At 48.9% G+C, this 22,134-nt stretch overlaps 2 protein-coding genes across 25 annotated transcripts in view; both read right to left on the reverse strand.

The window, feature by feature from the left end:
• Positions 1 to 216: 216 nt before the first annotated feature.
• Positions 217 to 16,504, reverse strand: PPIH (peptidylprolyl isomerase H). 9 transcript variants are annotated; one of them, XR_011390754.1, is made up of 11 exons: positions 16,350 to 16,504; positions 15,968 to 16,032; positions 15,683 to 15,706; positions 15,382 to 15,426; positions 12,443 to 12,485; positions 11,431 to 11,523; positions 8,165 to 8,252; positions 6,679 to 6,719; positions 5,584 to 5,673; positions 3,333 to 4,240; positions 217 to 732 (listed from the first exon to the last, which is right to left on the reverse strand). XR_011390754.1 is itself a non-coding variant. In XM_008265450.4 (10 exons), the coding sequence occupies exons 1-9, from the start codon at positions 16,413 to 16,415 to the stop codon at positions 5,605 to 5,607; spliced, it is 534 nt and encodes a 177-aa protein (XP_008263672.1). In that variant the 5' UTR covers positions 16,416 to 16,504; the 3' UTR covers positions 217 to 377; positions 5,584 to 5,604. The 9 variants fall into 9 exon arrangements, 5 of the variants coding, with proteins under 5 accessions (XP_008263672.1, XP_008263671.1, XP_008263674.1 ...); XR_011390756.1 differs by lacking the exon at positions 217 to 732 and adding an exon at positions 2,222 to 2,517; XR_011390757.1 differs by lacking the exon at positions 217 to 732 and adding an exon at positions 2,222 to 2,799.
• A 1,577-nt stretch (positions 16,505 to 18,081) lies between these two features.
• Positions 18,082 to 22,134, reverse strand: part of LOC100355211 (coiled-coil domain-containing protein 30) — a 92,590-nt gene continuing 88,537 nt past the window's right edge. For 14 of the 16 annotated variants that reach the window (XM_070078636.1, XM_070078632.1, XM_070078634.1 and 11 more), the window contains 2 exons: positions 18,783 to 18,841; positions 18,082 to 18,430 (listed from right to left, as the gene is read on the reverse strand). In XM_070078636.1, the coding sequence (XP_069934737.1) occupies positions 18,238 to 18,430; positions 18,783 to 18,841 (252 nt within the window). In that variant the 3' untranslated portion in view covers positions 18,082 to 18,237. The remainder of the gene's footprint in view (positions 18,431 to 18,782; positions 18,842 to 22,134) is intronic. The other 2 variants (XM_070078633.1, XM_070078638.1) reach the window with 2 other exon arrangements.

The following is a 22,134-nucleotide window of genomic DNA, read 5'->3' on the forward strand; positions in this document are numbered from 1 at the left end:
GGTGCAGCAGGTAAGATGCCACCAGGAACACTCCCACCCCGCGGAGCAGTGCCTGGGCTCCAGTCCTGGCTCTGCTTTTAATTCCAGCTGCCGGCCAGCTAATGCAGGAAGGCAGCAGGTGATGGTTCAGTACTGGGGTCCCTGCCACCCAGAGGAGACCCAGACTGAACTGGCAGATAGATCTCTTTTATTCGAGAAACAAAAATAACAACACAATACAAGAAAACACACATAAACTTTATTTACAGTTGAAAACTTAAACACAGACAATCTTGGGTTCTGAATCTGTGATACCTCCTGGGTCTCTTGATCAAAGGGGAAGCAGCAGGCAGGAAGCACAGCCAGAGTGAAGCACACCTCCTGGAGTGAGGGGAGGCCTACGACGGCAGAGCAGTGGCGGTCAGTGAGGGGCACAGGTGAGCCGCCGGGACTCCCCGCTGCCCTCCACACTCCTGCTCCTCTTTCCCAACAGCACAGCCACGGGTCAGACTCCAGTTCCGCAGGGCACCCTTGAGAGGTATAGCGCACAAGAACCAGGCATACTGTCCCGTTTACTGTTTTCCCGTCCCACTCCGAGCAGCAGGCATGGTTTCTATGGAGAGGAGCACAGGAGGCCCGGGGCTCACTGTCCTGAGGTCACGGCGGTGAGTGTGCTGGGCTCCAAAGCCCGGGCGTGCTTCTCCTTGGACTGACATCTGTCTGTGGAGCTCCAGAACAGAGCAGTCCTTCCTCCTGGCACGTTTTGGAGAAAGGAAGGTCCACACTGTGTTTATGGCCTTGAAGAGCACTCTCAGATACTACTGCCCCCTCCGCCGGGCCCCACCCTCCCCCTGTGGACAGTGGGTCCTGGTGGTGTCATAATGTAGATAGACAGAAGTTAAACCCCGGGTCCTCCAAACTCTATAAAAATGTATAAACTCACTTAGAAACTGCATGGCGCGGCCAGCGCCGCAGCTCACTAGGCTAATCAATCCTCCACCTGCGGCGCCAGCACACCAGGTTCTAGTCCCGGTTGGGGCGCTGGATTCTGTCCCGGTTGCCCTCTTCCAGTCCAGCTCTCTGCAGTGGCCCGGGAAGGCAGTGGAGGATGGCCCAGGTGCTTGGGCCCTGCACCCGCATGGGAGACCAGGAGGAAGCACCTGGCTCCTGACTTCGGATCGGCGCAGTGTGCCAGCCGGAGCGGCCATTTGGGGGTGAACCAATGGAAGGAAGACCTTTCTCTCTGTCTCTCCTTCTCACTAACTCTGCCTGTCCAGAAGAAAAAAAAAAAAAAAGGAAAGAAAAGAAAAGAAAAGGAACTGCATAGCGCACCTGGACCCAAGCTCTAATAGATCAGGCACTGTGTTAGTGACCACGGTTCTTGCTTTAAGGAGCTCAGTGACCAATGGGTTAAGTGCCGTAAAGGAGGAATAAACCAAACGCTGCTGGAGCCCCCGGGCTGGAACCGTTCACTAAGCCTAGGCCTGGGAGGAGAGGATGCAGGGATTCACAAACTGATGTTAGCACCAGCTATGGGCGTGCTCCTGAGAGGGGCCGGGAGGGATTAGGATTAGTAAAACCTACATTTATACTGTGTTATAAGATCATAGTCAACACCGAAGATTCAAGTGTAAAAAGGACAATATCAACTGTAAAGAGTCTCTCTGCTATCTACTCTGAACTACTGGGGTGGGCATTTAGTACAGCAGTTAAGATGCCACTAGGGATGCCCACATTCCACATTGGAGAGCCTGAGTTCAAATCCTGGCTTCTCTTCTTTGGATTCAGCTTCTTGCTAACGTGCACCCTTGGAGACAGCAAGCCTAAGCTCAAATACTTGGGTCCCGGCCACCCACCTAGGAGGCCTGGATTAAAGCCTCAGCTCCTAGCCTTGGTCTGGCACAGTCCTAGGTGCTATAGGCATTTGGGGAGTGAATCAGTGGATGGAAGATATGTGTCTGTCTCTCTGCCTTTTAAGTAAAATGAAAATAAAAGTTTTAAAAAGTTCATGGACACTGTATTATGAAACAGATGTCCATGATTTCAAAACATCTTACACCAATAACTTCATTTTTCTCTGAACTTTTAGAATCCTCTTGTGTATGTAAGTAGCAAAGAACCCAGTTCAGATGACAGTTGGAGAATCCTGAGGGTTGATGTCAGTTTACTCTATACCTAACCATATTCACCATGCAGAGCCACTGAGATCAAAACCCAACACAACGACCAAGGCTTCTCCATCTCAAGGTCTAGAGCAGTACAGAAAACTTTATTTTCACTAAAAACTAAGTCAGAACTTAGGAAGGCAAAACACAAAAGAGTTCCGGAGGGAAGTGCTCCCAAAGGAGGTTCAACTGATGAAGTGATTTCACCTGTCTTCCATCTTTGGTTCCTCGCCTCTTCATCCCATATTCCAGGGCCACCAAGGGAGTGTCTCCTCCTGGGTCTTTTCTCTGGACTATGGCGAGTTCGCAATCAAAACAGACACTGTGGCTCTATTCTCTTGTTGCTCAAAGTCAGCACCAGCACACCTGGGAGCTGGTCACAAAGGAACAACCCAGGGCAGGCATTTGTGCAACAGTTAAGAAACGGCTCGGGATGCCCACCTCCTGTACGATGCCTGGGTGCAAGTCCTGGCTCTGTTCCCAATTCTAGCCTCTTGATAATGTGCACCCTGGGAGGCAGCAGAGGCAGCAGTGCTTGGGTATCTGCCACCATGTGGGAGACCTGGGTTTCCTGACTTTGGCCCGGTCCAGCCCTGGTTGCTACAGACACTGGGGAGTGAACCAGCGGACAGGAGATCTCTATCCATTTTTCTCTCTGCCTTTCAAACAAATTAAAAAAAAAAATTTTAATGCAAAATTTCAGCCCCATCCAGATCCACTGACTCAGACCCAGTATTTTAACAATTTCTCTTGGATACTGATCTACACATGGAACTATGAGAAATACTGCCCAGGAGGGCTTAAAAACATCATCTATGTCCAAGCATTCTTCTGCCACCAAAACTTGAGGGCTAGGAAACCCTCCTGAAAGATCAGAGAAAAATGGTATCATGATACCACTTCCCTCCATGGCCCCCTCCACTCCCTGGGGCAGTAATCTCTTCTCCCTGATTCTCCCAAATCACATTATTCAGCAACCCAGAGTGGGCTACCTATTTGTAGAATCCTTCCCATCAGACTGCCCCCTAGCTTCTCTAACACTGTAAAGCCTATGTTAGGGCTTCCTGGTAGAGTAACATGAAATAATTGAAGTACAGTTCTTAGCTCAATATTTGGGCAGGACAAGTACTTGGCAGGGCAGACTCTGTGGTACAATGGGTCAAGCAGCTGCTTGGGACAACCACATACCACTCTGAAGTCCTGATCTGTCTTGGCTTCTCTGCTTCGGATGCAGCTTCCTGCTAATGTGCACCCTGGGAGGCAGCAAGTGGTCCCTGCCACCCACTTGAGAGACCTGGATGAAGTTCTGGGCTCCTGGTTTCAGCCTGGTCCAGCCACAGCTATTGCAGCCATTTGGGGGAGTGAACAAGCAGATGGAGATCTCTTTCTCTCCCCTACCCCACCCCCATCATTCTTGCCTTTTAAATAAGCAATTTTAAAAAGCGATGTATTTGATAAATGATAATTGCTTTTATTATCGTGTTTCTAACACTTATGAGATGGAATTCTGAGCAAGTCCAGATTATGAGACTGAATGGGAGGTACCTAAGTTTGGAGTTCACTGTCCCATTTAGTAGCCAGTAGCTGCATGTGGCCCCTGAATTATATAAAATAAAAAATTCATCCCTCAGTCATACTAGCCACATCTCAAGTGCTCAACAGTCCTGTGGCCAGAACCTTCCAAACAGGGCAGCAGAGACAGAACGTCGCCCTCGTCTTGGAAAGGATGGTCTCTTCCAGGGCCCGGGTCCACAGGGCCTCCGGAACGTCAAACAGCCCCAGAGGAGCGTGTCCTGCTGGAGCCCCGGGCTGAGAGGAGGGCCTTCATGGGGCAGAGTGCACATGCTTCTGCTAACGGCAGATGGGAGGGGAAAGCTCATGATCTCCTCACCCCCCCCCCCCAGGAAGGGGCTTCCAGCAACTTCCCATGAAGGACTCAGAAAACGCAGAAGAGACCCCAAACGTAGAAATTCTGAGTTTTGTATTATCACTCTTATCCTCCAGTAGTTATGGGCGGTCCGTTGTTTGAAGGAAAAGGACGTGTGCGTTCAATTGTAGCAGCACACGCTTGTGCACATGGAGGGAGCTGCCAGCACCTATTGAAAGGGGAGAGCAGGTTGAGCCCAAGGGGCCCCTGGGATTGGCGGAAGGGAAAGTTCAGGGTTGTCAGTCGGGCCTGGGGAGGCCCCGTTGGTTGCAGAAGAGAGAGGCTCATGCACAGCTCTCAGCACACACTTGCGCATTCCTGCCTCAGCATTGCTGACGCCAGGTCCCTGCCTAAAATGCCTGACATTCCGCCTCTCTACTAACTCATGCAATACATTTTTATCAAATGCCTATAATTGCCAGATGCTCTGAGCACCAAGTGAGTCACAGATACAGGTACAGGCAGTCGTTAATATGGCCTGGTATGTGCCTGGATCTCCATTTGGAGATAAATAAAAATAAATTCTGGATAGCTTTTTTTTTTTTTTTTTTTTTTTAAGATTGATAGATTTATTTGAAAGGCAGAGTTAGAGAGAGGAAGGAATCCTCCATCTGCTGCTTCACTCCCCAGATGGCCACAATGGCCAGGGCCAGGCTAGCCTGAAGCCAGGAGCTTCTTCTGGGTCTCCCATGTGGGTGCAGGAGCCAAAGGACATGGGCCATCAGCAGGGAGCTGATTGGAAGTGGAATAGCCCAGACACAAACCTGTGCCCATGTGGGAAGGTGGCGTCACAGGCAGTGGCTTTACCTGCTATGCCACAACAAGGGCCCCTGGATACTTTATCATCTCTAGATTACTTATGATACACAAAGCGGGTAAATCCTGTGTAAAGTTGTTATCCTGTATTGTGCAGAGAAGAATGACCAGAAAGGAAAGAAATTCTTTTTCAAATATTTTCAGTCTGCATTTGCCTGCATCTGCAGAACCAGAACCTGCAAATAGGGAGGGCCAATTTTGCACGATGCCAGCGGCTCATGGAATATGGCATAGTTAGTTTTGTTTTATAAATACAAAGGTAGTCTCACACGCACTAACAAGGAAAGATCTTCAAGATATAATGCCGTGTTGAAAACACAGTGAACAAGGTAGTCTGATGTTGTTCAGGAAACTGTGAAAGTTCTCATGAGACGGTATCGTGTCACTTGTCTAATGGAACAGGGAAGCCTTAATCAGATCATGTTTTGCTTTTCTTTCCAAGCTGCACCTGGTCTTCCCAGCCGCTAGTCTATTCTTAAAAGGGACTAAGACACACTCTTCCTCTGCCATCTTCACAGCGACCCTGAGACAGAGGCATTATCACCATTCTGCAGAGGAAAGGGAAGTGATACCCCACGTCACAAACAGGGGACATGGGCTCCATCCTGTATCTTCAAGTCTAAAATTCTTTCCACTGGACCATGCCACCTTCTCTGGGGTCTGGTTCCTAACCGAACAGGATACAGACCCACTTACCTGGTTCAGTCTTGGTCTGGACTACATCTCCCCACACTGTGAGATCACCACAGGCAGCTTGGGTTTATTGTTGGGGCCTGTGGGAACATTCTGGGAAGAGAGCAGAGGACACTTACCTTCTCAGTCACGTGTTCACTCCTTCATTGAAGCCATACCGATGTCTGCCTGTTCCTGTGCTAATGACCCAGGACTAAGAGACTGATATGACAATCTACATCCCAGCAGACAGGAAAAGGACACAGTACAGTTCAAAGAAAAATGTAAAGCACTTGGAAAATATCAAGCTATGATTCATAACAACACAGTAAGTCACAGAGTTATATGCAGAGACAAAGCAACTAAACTAATGCTTAAAAGGGTGGCATAGGGGGAAGGGTGTTTGGCTTAGCAGTTAAAGACACCTGCACCCCACATTAGGGAAGTACCTGGGTTCCAGTCCCAGCTCCACTGCCGATTCTAGCTAATACACAGCCTGGGAGGCAGCAGGTTATGGCTTAAGTACTTGAGTCCCTGTCACCCACATGGGAGATCTAAACTGAGTTCCCAGCTCCTGCCTCAGTCTCCCAGACCCAGCTACTGCAGGCATTTGCAGAGTGAACGAGCAGATGGAAGATCTGTTTAGCTCTTTGATGGGGGGGGGGAGGGGGCAAAATTAAATGAACAGAAAAGAAAATAGAGAAGGCTTGATCTGGGCCTAGATGGATGAACGCGATCCCACCAGGGGGAAGAGAAAGAAGAGCATCCAGGTGGAGGAAACAGCAGGGGCAAGGGCTGGGGCGGAGCCGTGTGTGGCACAGTGGGAGCAGGGCCAGCAGCCTGACACAGAGTGTGCAGCACAGCGGGGCAGGCAGGGATCAGATCACGAGGGACCCTGGACGCAGGGCTGAGGGGACCAGGTTGCCAGAGGCCGCTCCTCATTGTGGGACAGAGAGCCTAACCGACAGGGACAGAGCACTCAAGGGGAGAGTGCGACCTCCTCCCTTTCCAGAGGGTGTGCAGGGAACCAGAGGCAGGGAAGACTGGCTCTGTCTTTACCTTCTCTAGTCAGCAGGGACCAGACCCGAACGGCTGGGAAAGAGAGCAAGTAGGACTTACCTCAATCTTTCTCATCACCAGAAGGCCATCGATGATTTTTCCTGCAGGAAGAGTACAAGTTGGACTTTATTCTTCTTGTTTACATAGCATTTTCATTTCCAAAGCATGTTCTTGGATATTATCTTACTAATCCCTTTTACTAACTTTCAGAAATGGAGGGGCTGGTGTTGTGGTGTAGCAGGTAAAGCTGCCTACGATGCCAGCATCCCATATGGGTGCTGGTTTGTGTCCAGGATGCTCTACTTCTGATCCAGCTCCCTGCTAAAGGCCTAGGAAAAGCAGTGGAAGATGTCCCAAGCGTTTGGACCCCTCCAACCTACGTGGGAGATATGGATGAGGCTCCTGGCTCCTGGTTCTGCCCTGGCCCAGCGCTAACCGTTGCAGCCATGTGGGGAGTAAACCAGCACATGGATGATCTCTCTTTCCCTCTTTCTCTGCAACTCTGACTTTCACATAAACAAACAAAATCTTAGAAAAAAAATTGGGATTCAGTGGAAGCAAAATGACTTGCCTAAGGTCACAGGTAACAAGCAGCAAAGTTAGGGCTCAAGCTTATTTTTTTTATCTTATAGATTTAGTTACTTGAGAGGTAGAGTTAGAGAGAGAGAGGTCTTCCATCCGCTGGTTCACTCCTAAAATGACCCCAACGGCTAAAGCTGAGCAGATCTGGAGCCATGGGCCAGGAGCCAGAGCCAGGAGCTTCCTCTGGGTCTTCCACAAGGGTGCAGGTGCCCAAGCACTTGGGCCACCTTCCACTACTTTTCTAGGCACATTTGCAGAGAGCTGCATGGGAAGAGGAGCAGCCAGGCCTTGAACCAGCACCCATATGGGATGCTAGTGCCACAGGCGGAAGCTTAGCCTACCACACCACAGTGCCAGCCCCACGTCTGAACAATTCTAAAACCCACTGTAGTATGTTGCCTGTATGGCATGTCTTTTTTTTTTTATAGATTTATTATTTTAAAGGCAGAGTTGGGGGGGCGGGGTTGTCCTTCCATCCACTAGTTTACTCTCAAAATGGCCACAATAGCCCAAGCTGGGCTGAACCAAAACCAGGAGCTTCTTTTGGGTCTCTCACAGGGGTGTTGGGGCCCAAGAACTTGGGCCATCTTCTGCTTTCCCAGGTTACAGCAGAGAGCTGGATCGGAAGTGGAGCAGCGAGGATTTGAACCAGCGCCCACATGGAATGCTGGCACTGCAGGTGGTGGCTTAGCTCACTACTAGGGCATTTCTTTAGTCCCAACATCTGAGTTTTTCCCTTCAGCATACCTGTTACCCAAGTGGTTACACACCACATCAGGTCGCCCCTTTGCTCTTCCTTCTAGTCCTCTAACCACACATCTTCCCCACCCCACTTGCATCTGCCCTCCTACTACCTGGAGGTAACACCAGTTGCACATTCTTGGCAAGGGTTTGGGATTGGCTCCTCTGGGAGTCCCACCTTGGATGAGTGGAGCCTAGCTGTCAGGACAGGAGTAGAACTTACCAAATACTACGTGCTTCCCATCCAGCCAATCGCACTTCGAGCAGGTGATAAAGAACTGACAGCCGTTTGTACTGGGACCGCTGTTGGCCTGATGGGGACCAAACACACCTGCAGTTACTTTCTCTGTCCATGTTAGAGGCGAGATTCCCAAAAGAGCCTGTGGCCCTGGTTCCTCCACACTTCCTTTCAGTAAACCTATCTGAGCACCTATTAGGGGTCACAGCCTAAGCCAGGATCAAAAGATACAGAGATGGGGGCTGCAACACCAGTACCCAACAGGTGCCAATTTGAGTTCTGGCTGTTCCACTTCTGATCCGGCTCCCTGCTAATGTACCTGGGAAAGCAGTAGGGGATGGCTCATGTACTTGGGTTCCTGCCACCTACGTGGGAGAGCCAGATGGAGTTGCAGGCTCCTGGCTTCTGCCCGGCCCAGGCCTGGCCAGTGTGGCCATTTGTGGAGTGAACCAGCAGACAGAAGAGCTTGCCCTCTCTCTCTCCCCTCTAACTTTGCCTCTTAAATAACAAACTTTAAAAAACTTAAAAAGCAAAACCCAAAGACACAAAGATGAACAAACACAGCAGCCCTGCTCTTGAGGAGCTGGACCCTTTAACAAATGTACATTTTCCCTACAGAGTGTTTACAATAGGAACAATTGTTTTGGAGACATGATTTGTTGTATTAGTCCCAAACTGGTTACAACTTGATGATAATTACAAATTAGCTGCCAGCTGGGAAAGGCCTGTCTGAATGACTTTGTACTAGATCATAACAATACTAACAAAATGTAAGGAGCTGCAAGAAGCTGCTGTGCTAGAAAAATGACATTTAGTTCATGCTTGCTTGTAGTTATTCATATTCAGAGCCACACCCAATCTCATTATTATTGAAATTTACAGGAAAAATTACTTTCCAGAGAATCTGAAACTGTCTAGCCATCTCTTTGACATTGTTTTTAATTATTGTATTTAATAATGCACTATAATTACACAGCAGAGTGATACCTTGCAAAGAATCCTTGACTTTCATATGAAGTGGACTTTGCATACATTTTAAACTGATAACCTAAACTGCCTTTAACCTGCGAAATTCAGACTTCTGTACATCAGTGAACTCCAGCTGGAATTCGGCAGCACTGCCTTACAACAGGGTCAGTTTAACTATGTGAATATTTTGTTGTACATTTCCCTTATTTTGGAAAACAATGAGTAGAGAGAGGAGAACTGAAATTATTACTACTCTGAAGGAAAGACAGATCTCATAAAATTAACACCACTGAGACAAAAGTGGCAATTTTATTAGATAGGCCACTAACTTGAATCAGATTTTTAATGGATTTAAATTGGCTAGGTCTGTGTTTCAACTGTGAAGAAAAAATGTGAACGAAGTACTGGCAATACATTAAAGATTATGTTTAGAGAGGTGACCACCAGTTAGGGATTTTATATCATATTTTACAAATCCCTCATGTAAGAAGGGGCTAGGGGCCGGCGCTGTGGCGTAGCGGGTAAAGCTGCTGCCTGTGGTGCTGGCATCCCATATGGGTGCCCATTCAAGTCCCAGCTGTTCCACTTCTGATCCAGCTCTCTGCTATGGCCTGGGAAAGAAGTAGAAGATGGTCCAAGTCTTTGCATGAGACCCAGAAGCAGTTCCTGGCTCCTGGCTTCAGATCAGTGAAGCTCCGGCCGTTGTGGCCATCTAGGGAGTGAACCGGCGGATGGAAGACCTTCCTTTCTCTCTCTCTCTCTGCCTCTCTGTAACTCTGCCTTTCAAATAAGTAAATAAATCTTAAAAAAAAAAAAAAAAAAAGATGGGGCTATTTTGGGGATGTATTCAAAACATTTCGTATGAAAAGTAACAGACTGCCTAAACAGGCCAGAGTAGTCCCACTTTGGAATGTAGGATAGAATTCCCAAGGACTCCAATCATCTTGTTTCTTTTTGCTGCTGCTATGTATAATCATTTCTCCTCAAGTAGGTACAAAAACAGTCATACATGTTTGTATAGCTCAAGGACACTCTCTGCCGTAGACACTTATTTATTCACATTCATTCTCTGGTGGTATAGCTCCTGTTTACAGCCTAAGGTCTGGTCCAGATGACCTGGCTCGAACCCTAGCTCCACCACTGACTGTGACTTTGGTTAGCCACATAACGTCTATGTCTCACTTTCCTCACGTGTACCCATCTCAAATGGATGAGGAGAGGACTGAAATGGATTAACACACAGAAAGCGCTGTCGAGTGCACCTTCAGTGTTCGCTTCCACTCCGATCATCACCCAGTCATTCACCAACACCTGCTCAGAAGCCCTTCTAGGTCAGGAAGTGAGGTCTGGAGATGAATGACAGCCAGTCCTTGCCTTGGAAGAACTCATGACTTAGTAGAAGATGGAAACAAAAACAACTGTGCTGCAAGATACGTGACCGCATAGTCCAGCCAGTGCCACCCTGCAGGGGCAAGCATCAGAGGGGACTTCTAATCCTCATGGTGAAAGTGAGCCTACCCGAGCAGCTTCTGCACTCATCCTGCACTTGGCCGAGTGATTTTCCTTGAAGGATGCTTGCATACTGTTTGCTGAACTGGTCTCTCCCCTGGGTATGGCAGTGCCCTAAATGGCTTCTCTGTCCCAGTCCCATCATCCCCTTCTGCCACTCACATTGTGGGCAGGATCCTGACTCTAAACCACAAAGCTGGGGCAGGCATTTGATGCAGCAGTTAAGACATCACTTGGGACACTCACATTCCATCTCAGAGTGCCTCTGCTTTCGATTCCAGCTTCTAATAATGAGTACCCTGGGAGGCAGCAAGTAATGGTTTAAGTGCTTGGGGTCCCAGCCACCCATGTGGCTTGAGTTCTAGGCTCCTGGGTTTAGCCTGGTCAAATCCCAGCTGTTGTGGGCATGTGGGAAGTGAACCAGTGAATGGAAGATCTGCCTCACTCTCTCTTTTAAATAAAAATTTAAAATATAAAGTTTTAGGAACAGGTACACAGCAGTTAAGATACCTCTTGGGACACCTGCATCCATATTGGAGTCTCTGGGTTTGGGTCCCAGGTCTGTTCCTTGTTCCAATTTCCTGCTAATGCACAGCTGGGGGCAGCTACTTGGGTACCTGTCACCCATATGGAAGAGCTGGATTTGAGGTCCTGGCTTGGCAAGGCAGCAAAGTATTTGCTTCCATCCCACAAGACAGCATGGGGCCTCAAGAGGGGCCCAGAAATGAGCTGGCTATAAATCTAACCCAAAACCCTGATTGGAACTCACTTACCATAGAAAGCAGACCTGGAGCTGAGTGCCTAAGCTTAAAATTTTCATCGGCAAATGGTCCTCGGTAAATACTGGCAACACCAGTACCATCTCCCTGAGCGGAGAGAAGGGAAGTGTTAGCAACACGGAGCATTGAGCATCTTAGAAACCAGAAGAAAGGGAAGGGTGTTTGGTCCAGCAGTTAGTGTTGCTTGGGACACCCACATCCCCCATCAGAGTGCCTGGGCTGGAGTCCCAGCTCCAAGCTAACATGCACCCTGAGAGGTAGCAGGTGATGGACTGAGTAGTTGGGTCCATTCCACTCAGATGGGAGACCTGGATTGAGTTCCTGGCTCTTGACTGGCCAACCCCTGGCTGTTACAGGCATTTGATGAGTGAACCAGCAGAAGATATCTCTGTCTGTCTCTCTCGTGTGTGTGTGTGTGTGTGTGTGTGCGTGCGTATGCCTTTCAAATCAGTATTTTAAAAAAGAACATCATGGTTAGCAGCAAAAGATGATTCCAGTGGGCTCTCTCAGTGAATACAGTGAATATCCCTTCAGAACTACCTATCTGGTTCTAATTCTTTGCCTACCAATCAATTTCTGATGAAAGACCTAGCTTTCCAGGCACTGTGGCACTGGAAGTGGAAGGGCAAATGGGATGCAAGCATCCAACTCACTGGAGGAAGCTTTATACCGCCACTCAGAACACTCAGGTCAGCTCCTTCTAACTCAGGTCCTGTGGACAGTTCCTGCAGGGCTGTCATGGACCGTCTGGCAGTAGGCTGGGAAAGTCGTTTCTGACCCGAAGGGCTGAGGTTTAATGACTGTGCAAGTGTTGATGTCACTGGTGCAGTCAGTAGTGGCCAACAACTCTAAAGGATGTCCCTCTCACCATCTTCTAACTCGACCCCGTCAATCCTGGCTACTGTTCTTTCTCAAGCTCCGGCCTGGGTCCCCCCTAGTAAGAACAGCAGCAGCAGTAACAACAAAACTAACCCCCGGGGTTTGACAGGGAAGGAAAAACACTTACATTAACAAAGTCACCACCCTGAATCATGAAATCCTTTATGACCCTGAAACAAGATTCCACGGTTTAGAAAAACATTGACTTAGCCACCGAGGTGTCAGACTAATGTCGACTTCAAAGTACAATGTTTACATCACTTTTACTATCAAATGATTATTCTTTTTGAATGAGTGGGCTGAAAGGATCACTAACCTTAGGAAGGGTTTTAATTATACATAAGGGCATCCTGGAGAGGTGATCTAAGTGCCTGATCTGGTATTTGAACAGGAACAAGTAAAACCCTGCAGGAAAAACTACCAAAATATTCACCATGGCAAAAGCGGGTCAAGGGCTTGACGTCAGCTTTGGGGGCAAGAACAACGGAGAATATATGTGGGATGGCCCCTACACCAGGGGGCTTAATAACGGTTGCTACTACTCTTAGGCAGGGGTCCCTAACTTTTCTCAACCTGTTTCCTCCTCTGCAACAGAAAATAATGCGTGCTACCTCACAGGGGTGTTGTTGGAGGTCAGAGACCACACCTGCCTATGTGAAAGTTGTCAGGATTAAAATGGAAGTAATAGATAAACAAACAAAAATAAATAAAAGGATACAGCTGGGAGGTTATGAAGAAAGGATTCTCATCCACAAACTGCCCGATATCAACAATCACCACCAGACTCCACCGGAACAACCACGCACAAAGGCCACCACGGCCTTGCACAGGAAGCACTTCTGTGAGGACAGCTGCATGCCACACTTGTGCTGCTCCCTGTAGCCAAGTGCTTTAAAATCGCTTACGTAAGGGCTGGCGTTGTGCTGCAGCCAGTGAAGCCGCCACCTGTGGCACTGGCATCCCATGCGTGCTGCACACTCTCCTGACAATTCAGCTCCTTGATAGTGTGACTGGGAAAGCAGCAGATGATAGCCCAAGGACTTGGGCCCCTATGATCCATCTGGGAGACCTGGATTTGCCATGGACCAGTCCCAGCTGTTGTAGCCATATGGACAATGAACCAACGGATAAAAGATCTGTCAGTTTGCCTTTCAAATAAATAAATAAATAAATAGTTAAAAAAAAAAAAAAAAGAACTAGGAGTCACTGTTGTGGCGCAGCAGGCTGAGCCGCTGCCTGCAATGCTGGCATCCCTTCTGGGTGCTGCTTCAACTCCTGGCTGCCCACTTCATCCAGCTCCCTGCTACTGCACCAGAGAAAGCAGGGAAGATGGTCCAAGTACTGACCCCCTGCCTCCTATGTGGGATACCCCGATAGAGTTCCAGGCTTCTGGCTTTGAACTGGCCTAGCCCTCGCCTGGGCAATAAACAGTGGATGTAAGATCTCTCTCTCCCTCTCTCTAACTCTGCTTTTTAAATGAATATATAAATCTTTAAAATCTGTGGTCACACAAATAAAGGCATGAAATTGATAGAACAGTGGAACGATGCAGTTTCTGGTTTAATACATAAAATGAATCAGTGGAGGACTGTAAGTGTAGCTAGAACATTTAGATCTTCAGGTTGCTGAGTCCACAGAAACATGTCTTCTCAAGGGCTAAGAATTAGCCTCTGATTTAGTTCTCTTCAAAGCTCCTCATCAGGAGGGCGGATGTTTGGTCTTGTGGTTAAAATGCTGCTGGGGACATCCCCATCCCACGTCGGAATGCCTGGCTCACTCCCAATTCCAGCTTCCTGATAACGCGCACCCTGGCAGGCAGCAGGTGATGGCTCAAGTCACTGGGTCCCTGCCACCCACATGGGAGGGCTGGACTGAGTTCCTGGCTTCCAACTTCAGCCTGGTCCAGTTTTGGCTATTGTGGGAATTTGGGGAGTGAAGTAGCAGACGGGAGCTAACTCCCTGTTTCTCATGTCTCTCAAATACTAAATAAAAAATAAAAATCCTAACCCCGTAACAAAGTACACTCAGCCTTCCATATCCATAGATTCCACAACCAAGGAATTCAAGCAACCTGAGATAAAAAATATTTGGGAGAAAAAACTGTATCTGAACTGAACATGTATTGAGTTATTTTTCTCACCATTATTTCCTGAACAATATAGTATTACATTTTATTAGGTATATGCAAAGGAGCTGGTGCTGTGGTGTAGTGGGTAAAGCTGCAGCTTGCAATGCTGGCATCCCATATGGATGCTGATTCGAGTCCCGGCTGCTCTGCTTTTTATCCCATTCTCTGCTAGTGGCCTGGGAAAGCAGCAGAAGATGGCCCAAAGTGCTTGGGCCCTTGCACCCACGTGGGAGACCTGGAAGAGGCTCCTGACTGTTCCAGCTCTGGCCATTGCAGCCATTTGGGGAGTGAACCAGTGGATGGAAGATATCTCTCTGCCTCTCCCTCTGTCTGTAACTCCAACTCTCAAATAAATAAATAAATCGTAAGGGGGGAGGCGGCGCTGTTGCATAGCAGGTAAACTCGCCACCTGCAGTGCTGGCATCGCATATGGGTGCTGGTTCTAGTCCTGGCTGCTCCACTTCCAATCCAACTCTCTGCTATGGCCTGGGAAAGCAATGGAGGATGGCCCAAGTCCTCGAGCCCCTGCACCTGCATGGGAGACCTGGAAATAGCTCCTGGCTTCTGGCTTCAGATCGGGACAGCTCTGGCTGTTGCAGTCAACTGGGGAGTGAGCCAGCAGATGGAAGATGTCTCTCTCTCTCTGCCTCTCTCTCTCTTTCAAATAAATAAATAAATCTTAAAAATATATATGGGAGGATTGTGTGGGTTATATGCAAAACAGGGGCACTTTAAATAAAAAGTTGATGGAAAATGGAATTAAAAGATAAACTTATTTTGGTGCAAAAACTTGGGAAATCCATATATACGAGTACTATGTATTTTATGCAAGGGACCAGGCATCCTTGGATTTAGGTACCTGAGGGGGATCCTGGAACCAATCCCCTGCGGATGCTGAGAGGCGTCCCAGCCCCCAGGATGCTTGCCAACGGCCTTACCTGTGGAAGGTGCTTCCTTTGTATCCAATGGGAACCCCATCTTTTCTATAAGCAAAAAGAAAGAGACTTGGAATGACGACAGGTAATCAAAGGCCTCTGCAGCTCCTGCACTGGAGCAGAGGGGCTCTCCTAGAGACCGCTGGGAGAACAGCACCTGCGAAGGACAGACCCCTGGGGTGCCACCTTTTATCAGCACCGCCTGCAATCACTGGCGGCCTGCTGGTGGTTCCCCAATACAGTCAGTGCGGCCCTAAGACACCCATAGGAGCAGGCGGAGAAGTGAAGCACGCCCGAGACTGACCTGAATTCTCCAGTGCAGAACTGCCTGAAAGGAAAGAGTGAAGACTCAGTCACTGTGGCATTACAGTCGTGCGCGCCTCGGACCTCGGAGGGCCGGAGCCAGCAAGCCCGTCAACCTGCCCCCACGCGTGCACAGACGCAGGCCTGCAGACTGCGGACACGAACTGACACGCGAACAGTCACCATGGTGACCGTTCGGGCCGAGCCCGCACCAGGCGACTCTGCAGGCCGCCTGGGGTCCGGCGGCTGGCTCGGCTCACCTGGCGGAGCTGGAGCATCTCCTTACCTAAAGTTCTCGGCCGTCTTGGGCACAACATCTGCAAAGAGCTCGATCTTCATGCGACCAACTTCCTGTAACCGGAGGGAGACGGAGACGGTCACAAGGCTCAGTCCAAGTCTATGAAGGGCTCAGGAAGCTGGGAGCCCCGGAGGCTGACCCGTCCGCTTTCTCCCGCCTCCGCATCCCTGGCCTAGCCGTGGGTCCCCCCAGCCCCTCCAGAAGCAGGGAGCCAGGATGCGCGCCATTCCCACGCCTCCTGCTACCAGGCCCCTGGCAGCGGGTCGCTGGGTCTGGCTGGTTTCACTCTCTGGCGTCCCTGGGTTGGTGGGTTCTGCCCCTCTATCCCCATTCCCTCCCGCGTGAGTCGGAGTGGCCGCCTGGATCTCACCTGGCCGCCAATACTGACATCAAAGAACACTACGGGGTTGACAGGGCTTGAATTTGCCACCGCCATGGCTCCGACCCGGAAGCAAACGTCGGGAGCGGGGAGTTCCGGCCGACTAAGACCCAGCCCCCTCGTGGAGGCGGGGCGGGAGGGAGAGGAGGCCGCGGCGCAGGCGCAGTAGAAGCCGACCGGCTTCCGGGGCGCGTGCGGTGGCTCGGGGCGGCTCCGTGGCGGTGGCGTGGAGGCTGTACCGCGGGTAAAGCCTCGGCGTCTTTTCCCTCAAGGTCAACGGGACCCCGCTCGCGTATCTGTACTAATACGGTCCAAATTCTAGGGCAGTCTGCAGATTCCATCAGCTTACAGCTAAGACACCTGAAGCGCCCACCGCGCGGGCAGGGTCTTGCCGCTGCCCAGGTGAGACCCAAGGCAGGCGCTCTGGTTTGCTCGCGCTCAGCGGGCGCTTGGAGCAGCCTGACGCAGACTCCCTCGGTGAATGCTTACCCCTTCTTCCTTCACGTCGGGACATCGGAATTCTGTGGCTTCCAGCCCACTTCCCCCAGAGCAGCTGGAACTTGCCGCCACCCGCCTGGCCTCCCCTGCTACCCCTCGCACTGTTGCCGGGCGCGGGCCTGTGTTCTTGGGGCCTCTGGGATGCCCCCTGGTACGAGCTGGCCCCTCTTCTTCCAGATCTCAGTGGAGGTCAGGGGATGTTCCTTGTACAAGGTGCAGGGCGCAGCCTGACGGCTCCCCCTCAGAGACAACACTGCACCCAACCTAAGACAGCCTTCCTGCACTCGGATCACCTGTTTTCTTTACACCACTCCCCCAGCCAAAATTGCCTTGCAGCACCTGTCTCCACAGGGACATCCGGCTCCCTGAAGGCCCGGAACCTCCAGGGAAGTGGACTCTGCCTGTTTGGTTCACCGCTGTAACTGCAGTGCCTGCTATTGCTGAGCTCTTAGCGGTATTCAATAGATTCAGTTCACTGAGTGAAAGGTGGACTGGGCAAGGTTCGGGGTCAGAGTGTGCAACTGGTACTTTTGATCATCCTTTGTAATTCTGTGATCTGAGGAGCCGAGGATAGGGGCCAATGCTGTGGCATAGTGAGTAAAGCCACTGCCTGGAGTGCCGGCATCCCATATGGACGCCGGTTCGAGTCCCAGCTGCAATGGCCGGAGCTGAGCTGATCTGAAGCCAGGGACCAGGAGCTGCCTCTGGGTCTCCCACATGGGTGCAGGGACCCAGGGACTTGGGCCATCGTCTGCTGCTTTCCCAGGCCATAGCAGAGAGCTGGATTGGAAGTGGGGCAGCTGAGACTCAAACTAGTACCCGTATGGGATGCTGGTACTGCAGGCTGGCTCCAAAAGTAGTTGATTTTAGTTCACAGTTCAGTGGAAAATTGCCCAGGTACTTAAACCTTGCTACCCATCCACATGAGCTCCTGGCTCATGGTTTCCACCTGGCACAGCCCTGGCCGTTGTGGCCATTTGGGGAGTGAATCGCTGACCTAAGATATCTCTGTGTCTCTCCTCTCTAATTCTGCCTTTCAAGTAAAAATAAATAAATCTTTAAAAAGGGAGAAGTAATCAAATAAGAAATAACACCATGACAATGGGAAGGGACATTCAATTAATTGTGTATGTGCTCTGCTGAAGAGAAAATTAAATCCTTGAACTTAAGTCTCAATACTGATGAATGCAAGATCTCTGAGGATATTAAACAAATGAGAAAACCATTCTTAGAACTGATTTAATAAATATATCGGTAGTTTTTAAAGACTTCTGGTTGATGTAAGTGGGGACCTGCAGTACTTCTCTCTGTCACGGTCCAGTTTTGTGTCTAAACTTTCAGTGAGCAGGTGTGGTCCGTGTAGCTTCGGAGAGCAGTGATGTCATAGTCCTGACTTGTGTTCCTGTTCTGGCGTGCTGTGTGTCTCTTTTACAGAAGCTTCAGTTATCTGTCCAGCTTTGGGACTTTTTAAACGTGAAGGAGATTCAAGGGACTCTGGGGCTGCCATTGCTGCTTCCGACACATTATCTTCAGTCTCTTGAAGACTCCCAACTCCCAAACTGGTTCCTAAAACACTAAGAAAACCACGTGTAAGGACATTGTATGGACAGAATTTCTTGGTGGCAGTTTAGCATACAAGGATACTGTGTCAATAGGATTTGCATTTTTTTACAACTGTCAAAAACAAAGAAAACCAAGTGAAATATACCTTAAACTCATGCTCATGAATTAACTTCTACCTTAAGACGGGATTCTGTGGGGTGTAGGGGTGAAGGAGTGGTGAGGGGAGAAAGAATTGGAAGAGGGTTCAAATACAAATATAGAAAAAATCACTCCAAAACATGATGCTTTTACAAGCGAGTAACTCAGGACTGCTTAGCATCCATGACTATCAGACGTGCAGACGATTGTCTTGATTTTACTAACCTGGAGTTTGGTAAAGGCAGTATGTTCTTCAGTAGTTCAAGTTCAGGGATTTCTGTTTCCTAAGAGAAAGAAAAGGTGAATATTAAAAATAATAATGATAGGAAGAACATGTCAAAGCTTTGGGGCAAACTGTGAATACACTGGTTTTATTTCATCAGGCTTATTTGATATCAAAAAGGGGTTTGAAACTGGAGTCCCTATGTGGCTCCAGTTTTTCCGGCTTAGGTATCAGCATCTGTGACCACCTCATGCTGGTTTAGATACCACTCCTCTGGTTTCCACAGCACTGTGGGCCTACTATACTTGCAGAACTTAGTGAATGTATGCTAGTGGCAGTGACATGATTGTCATTCCCTCAGCTGAGTTCTGAGCAGGCAGACACCCTTTCTCGTTCTTCTTCATATCCAAGCCAGATGGGAGGCAGCATGAGGCCTGGCACACCATCTATGCTCGATCAATATTTGTGGATTGTGTGAACTTTGCTTTACAGGCAAAGGAAGACTGAAACTCTTGGCAATGAAGTATAGTCACGGGCCACTGATGACACTTTGGTCAACAATGGTCCTCATATACTATGGTGGTCCTGTAAGATTATAATGAAGCTAACAACTCCCATCATCTAGCAACGCTGCAGCTGTCACAGTGGCTGGCTCGATGCACAACTTATGTGTTTGTGGCAATGCTGGTGTAATCAAACCCACTGCACTGCCAGTAGTACAAAGAACAACACATACAAAATACTTGATAATAAGTTACTGTTTTACATTTTTACTATACTTTCCAGCACCATTTTACAGTGTACTTCTGTTTCGAAGCTGCCTCAGGAAAGTCTGTCAGGAGGTGTTCCAGCAGGAGGGAGGCCCTGTTATCAGGGACATCAGCTCCCTGATGTCTATAGCTGCAGCCTATATATCCCACATCTTGCGGGACAAGATGTGAAGGTGAAAGACAGTGATATTGATGATCCCAACCCCGTACAAGTCTAGGCTGATGTGTGTTCTTCTGTCTTAATTTTGAACAAAAAAATCTTAAAAAGTAAAAAAAAAAATTAAAAATATGCTATACTATAATGGTTAAGCACTACCTAGGTTTATGTAAATCCTGTATTAGTTTGTTTTCTGTTACTATAAAAATATCGGAAACAGGCTACTTTATTTAAAAAAAGTTGATTTTTCAAAATATTTTAATGTTTTGACAGGCAGAATTAGACAGTGAGAGAGAGACAGAGAGAAAGGTCTTCCTTCTGTTGATTAACCCCCCAAATGGCCGCTACGGCTGGTGCGCTGCGCCGATCCAAAGCCAGGAGCCAGGTGCTTCCTCCTGGTCTCCCATGCGGGTGCAGGGCCCAAGCACTTGGGCCATCCTCCACTGCCTTCCCGGGCCACAGCAGAGAGCTGGACTGGAAGAGGAGCAACCGGGACTAGAACCTGGCACCCATATGGGATGCTGGTGCCACAGGCAGGGGATTAACCAAGTGAGCCATGGCGCCAGCCCCTCAAAATATTTTTTAAATTTATTTGAAAGAGTTACAGAGAGAGGTAGAGACAGAGAGAGAGGTCTTCCACCCTTTGGTTCACTCCCCACATGGCTGCAATGGCCAGAGCTGAGCTGATCTGAAGCCAGGGACCAGGAGCTGCCTCTGGGTCTCCCACGTAGGTGCAGGGGCCCAGGGACTTGGGCCATCGTCTGCTGCTTTCCCAGGCCATAGCAGAGAGCTGGATTGGAAGTGGGGCAGCTGAGACTCAAACTAGCACCCGTATGGGATGCTGGTACTGCAGGCCGGCTCCAAAAGTAGTTGATTTTAGTTCACAGTTCTAGATGTGTAAAGGCTAAAGTCTAGTCTGGAGATGGCCTTCTTGCTGGCAGAGTCTGAGGCAGTGCAAGGAGTCCCACAGAGAGGTAGTGTGTGTGTATATGTTTGTGTATCTGCCTGGTCTCTCTCCTTTTAAAAAAAATAAATTTATTTATTTATTTATATTTGACGAGAGAGAGAGAAAGAGAGGGGAAGAGGGATCCTCCCTCTGCAGATTTACTCCCCAAATGCCCACAAGAGCTGGGGCTGGGCCAAGTCAGGCTTGGAGCCCAGAACTCTATCTGGATCTCCCACAAGAGTGACGGAGACTTGAGTACTTAAGCTATTACCTGCTTCCTTCCGCTAACGTGCATTAGTGGGAACTGGAATCAGAAGTGGAGCCAGAACTCTAACTCAGGCATTTTCAATATTGGATGTGGGCATTGTAAATAATATCTTAACTGCTGCACCAAACATCTGCTCCCTCTCTCTTATGTAGCCACCAGAATTCAATCACGGGAGCTCCACCCTAACTGCCTTATCTAATACTAATTACCTCTCAAAGGCGCCACCTCTAAAGGCCAGAGTCAGACTAAGTTTTTAACCTGGGGATTAAACTCCAGCATGAGTTGGGGGGTGGGGGTGGAGGACATATCATATTCAAATTATATCAAGTATACTCTACAATGTATACACAAAGATGGAAACACTTACTGATGATTTCTCAGAATGGATCCCCATTGTTAAGCAACACGTGAATAGGTTGTTCTGGTGGCACGAGATAGATGAGAAGAGGAATAAAGACTAAAAGGAGACCCGCGCCGCGGCTTACTAGGCTAATCCTCCGCCTGCGGCGCCAGCACCCGGGGGTTCTAGTCCCGGTTGGGGCGCCGGATTCTGTCCCAGTTGCTCCTCTTCCAGTCCAGCTCTCTGCTGTGGCCCAGGAGTGCAGTGGAGGATGGCCCTAGGTCCTTGGGCCCTGCACCCACATGGGAGACCAGGGGAAGTTCCTGGCTTTGGATCAACACGGTGTGCCGGCCACAGCACTCTGCCTGCAGCGGCCATTGCGGGGTGAACCAACGGAAAAGGAAAACGGAAAAGGAAGACCTTTCTGTCTCTCTCTCTCACTGTCCACTCTGCCTGTCAAAAAAAAAAAAAAAAAAAAAAAAAAAACTAAAAGGAGATAATTAAATAGTTGTTTTGTTATTCCAGGTGCCATCTAGAATACAATGGGTAACAAGAGGGACATAGTTCTGCCCTCATGGAGTCAATAATCCAAGAGAGAAGGAAGATGGAATCACAGTACAAGGAGCAATGTGGTCTGTTACCAGTCTGTGTCCCTGGTTACTTCCATGCCTCTGGAAGGGAAATAGTAGATTTTGGGTATCATGAGATAATGGCCAAGATCAAGGGGCTACAGAGTTGGTTTCAGCCTTTGTTTTTCTACTAATTAACTGTGTAACCTTGAGTAATGACATCATTTCCCTCCCTAGATCTATTTCTTCCTGTGTGGATGTGGAAATTAAATGACAGACATCACATTAGATTACTTTGTGGGGG

This window comes from Oryctolagus cuniculus, chromosome 7, assembly GCF_964237555.1.
Source record: "Oryctolagus cuniculus chromosome 7, mOryCun1.1, whole genome shotgun sequence".
Lineage (NCBI taxonomy): Eukaryota > Metazoa > Chordata > Mammalia > Lagomorpha > Leporidae > Oryctolagus > Oryctolagus cuniculus.

Coding starts and splice junctions, on each gene's coding strand:
- PPIH (XM_008265450.4), bottom strand. CDS start 16,415: ATGGCGGTGGCAAATTCAAGCCCTGTCAACCCCGTAGTGTTCTTTGAT. Junction 15,707..15,967: donor AAGACGGCCGAGAACTTTAG/GTAAGGAGATGC, acceptor CTTTCCTTTCAG/GCAGTTCTGCACTGGAGAAT. Junction 6,720..8,164: donor TGGGAAGCACGTAGTATTTG/GTAAGTTCTACT, acceptor CTCTTCCTGCAG/GAAAAATCATCGATGGCCTT.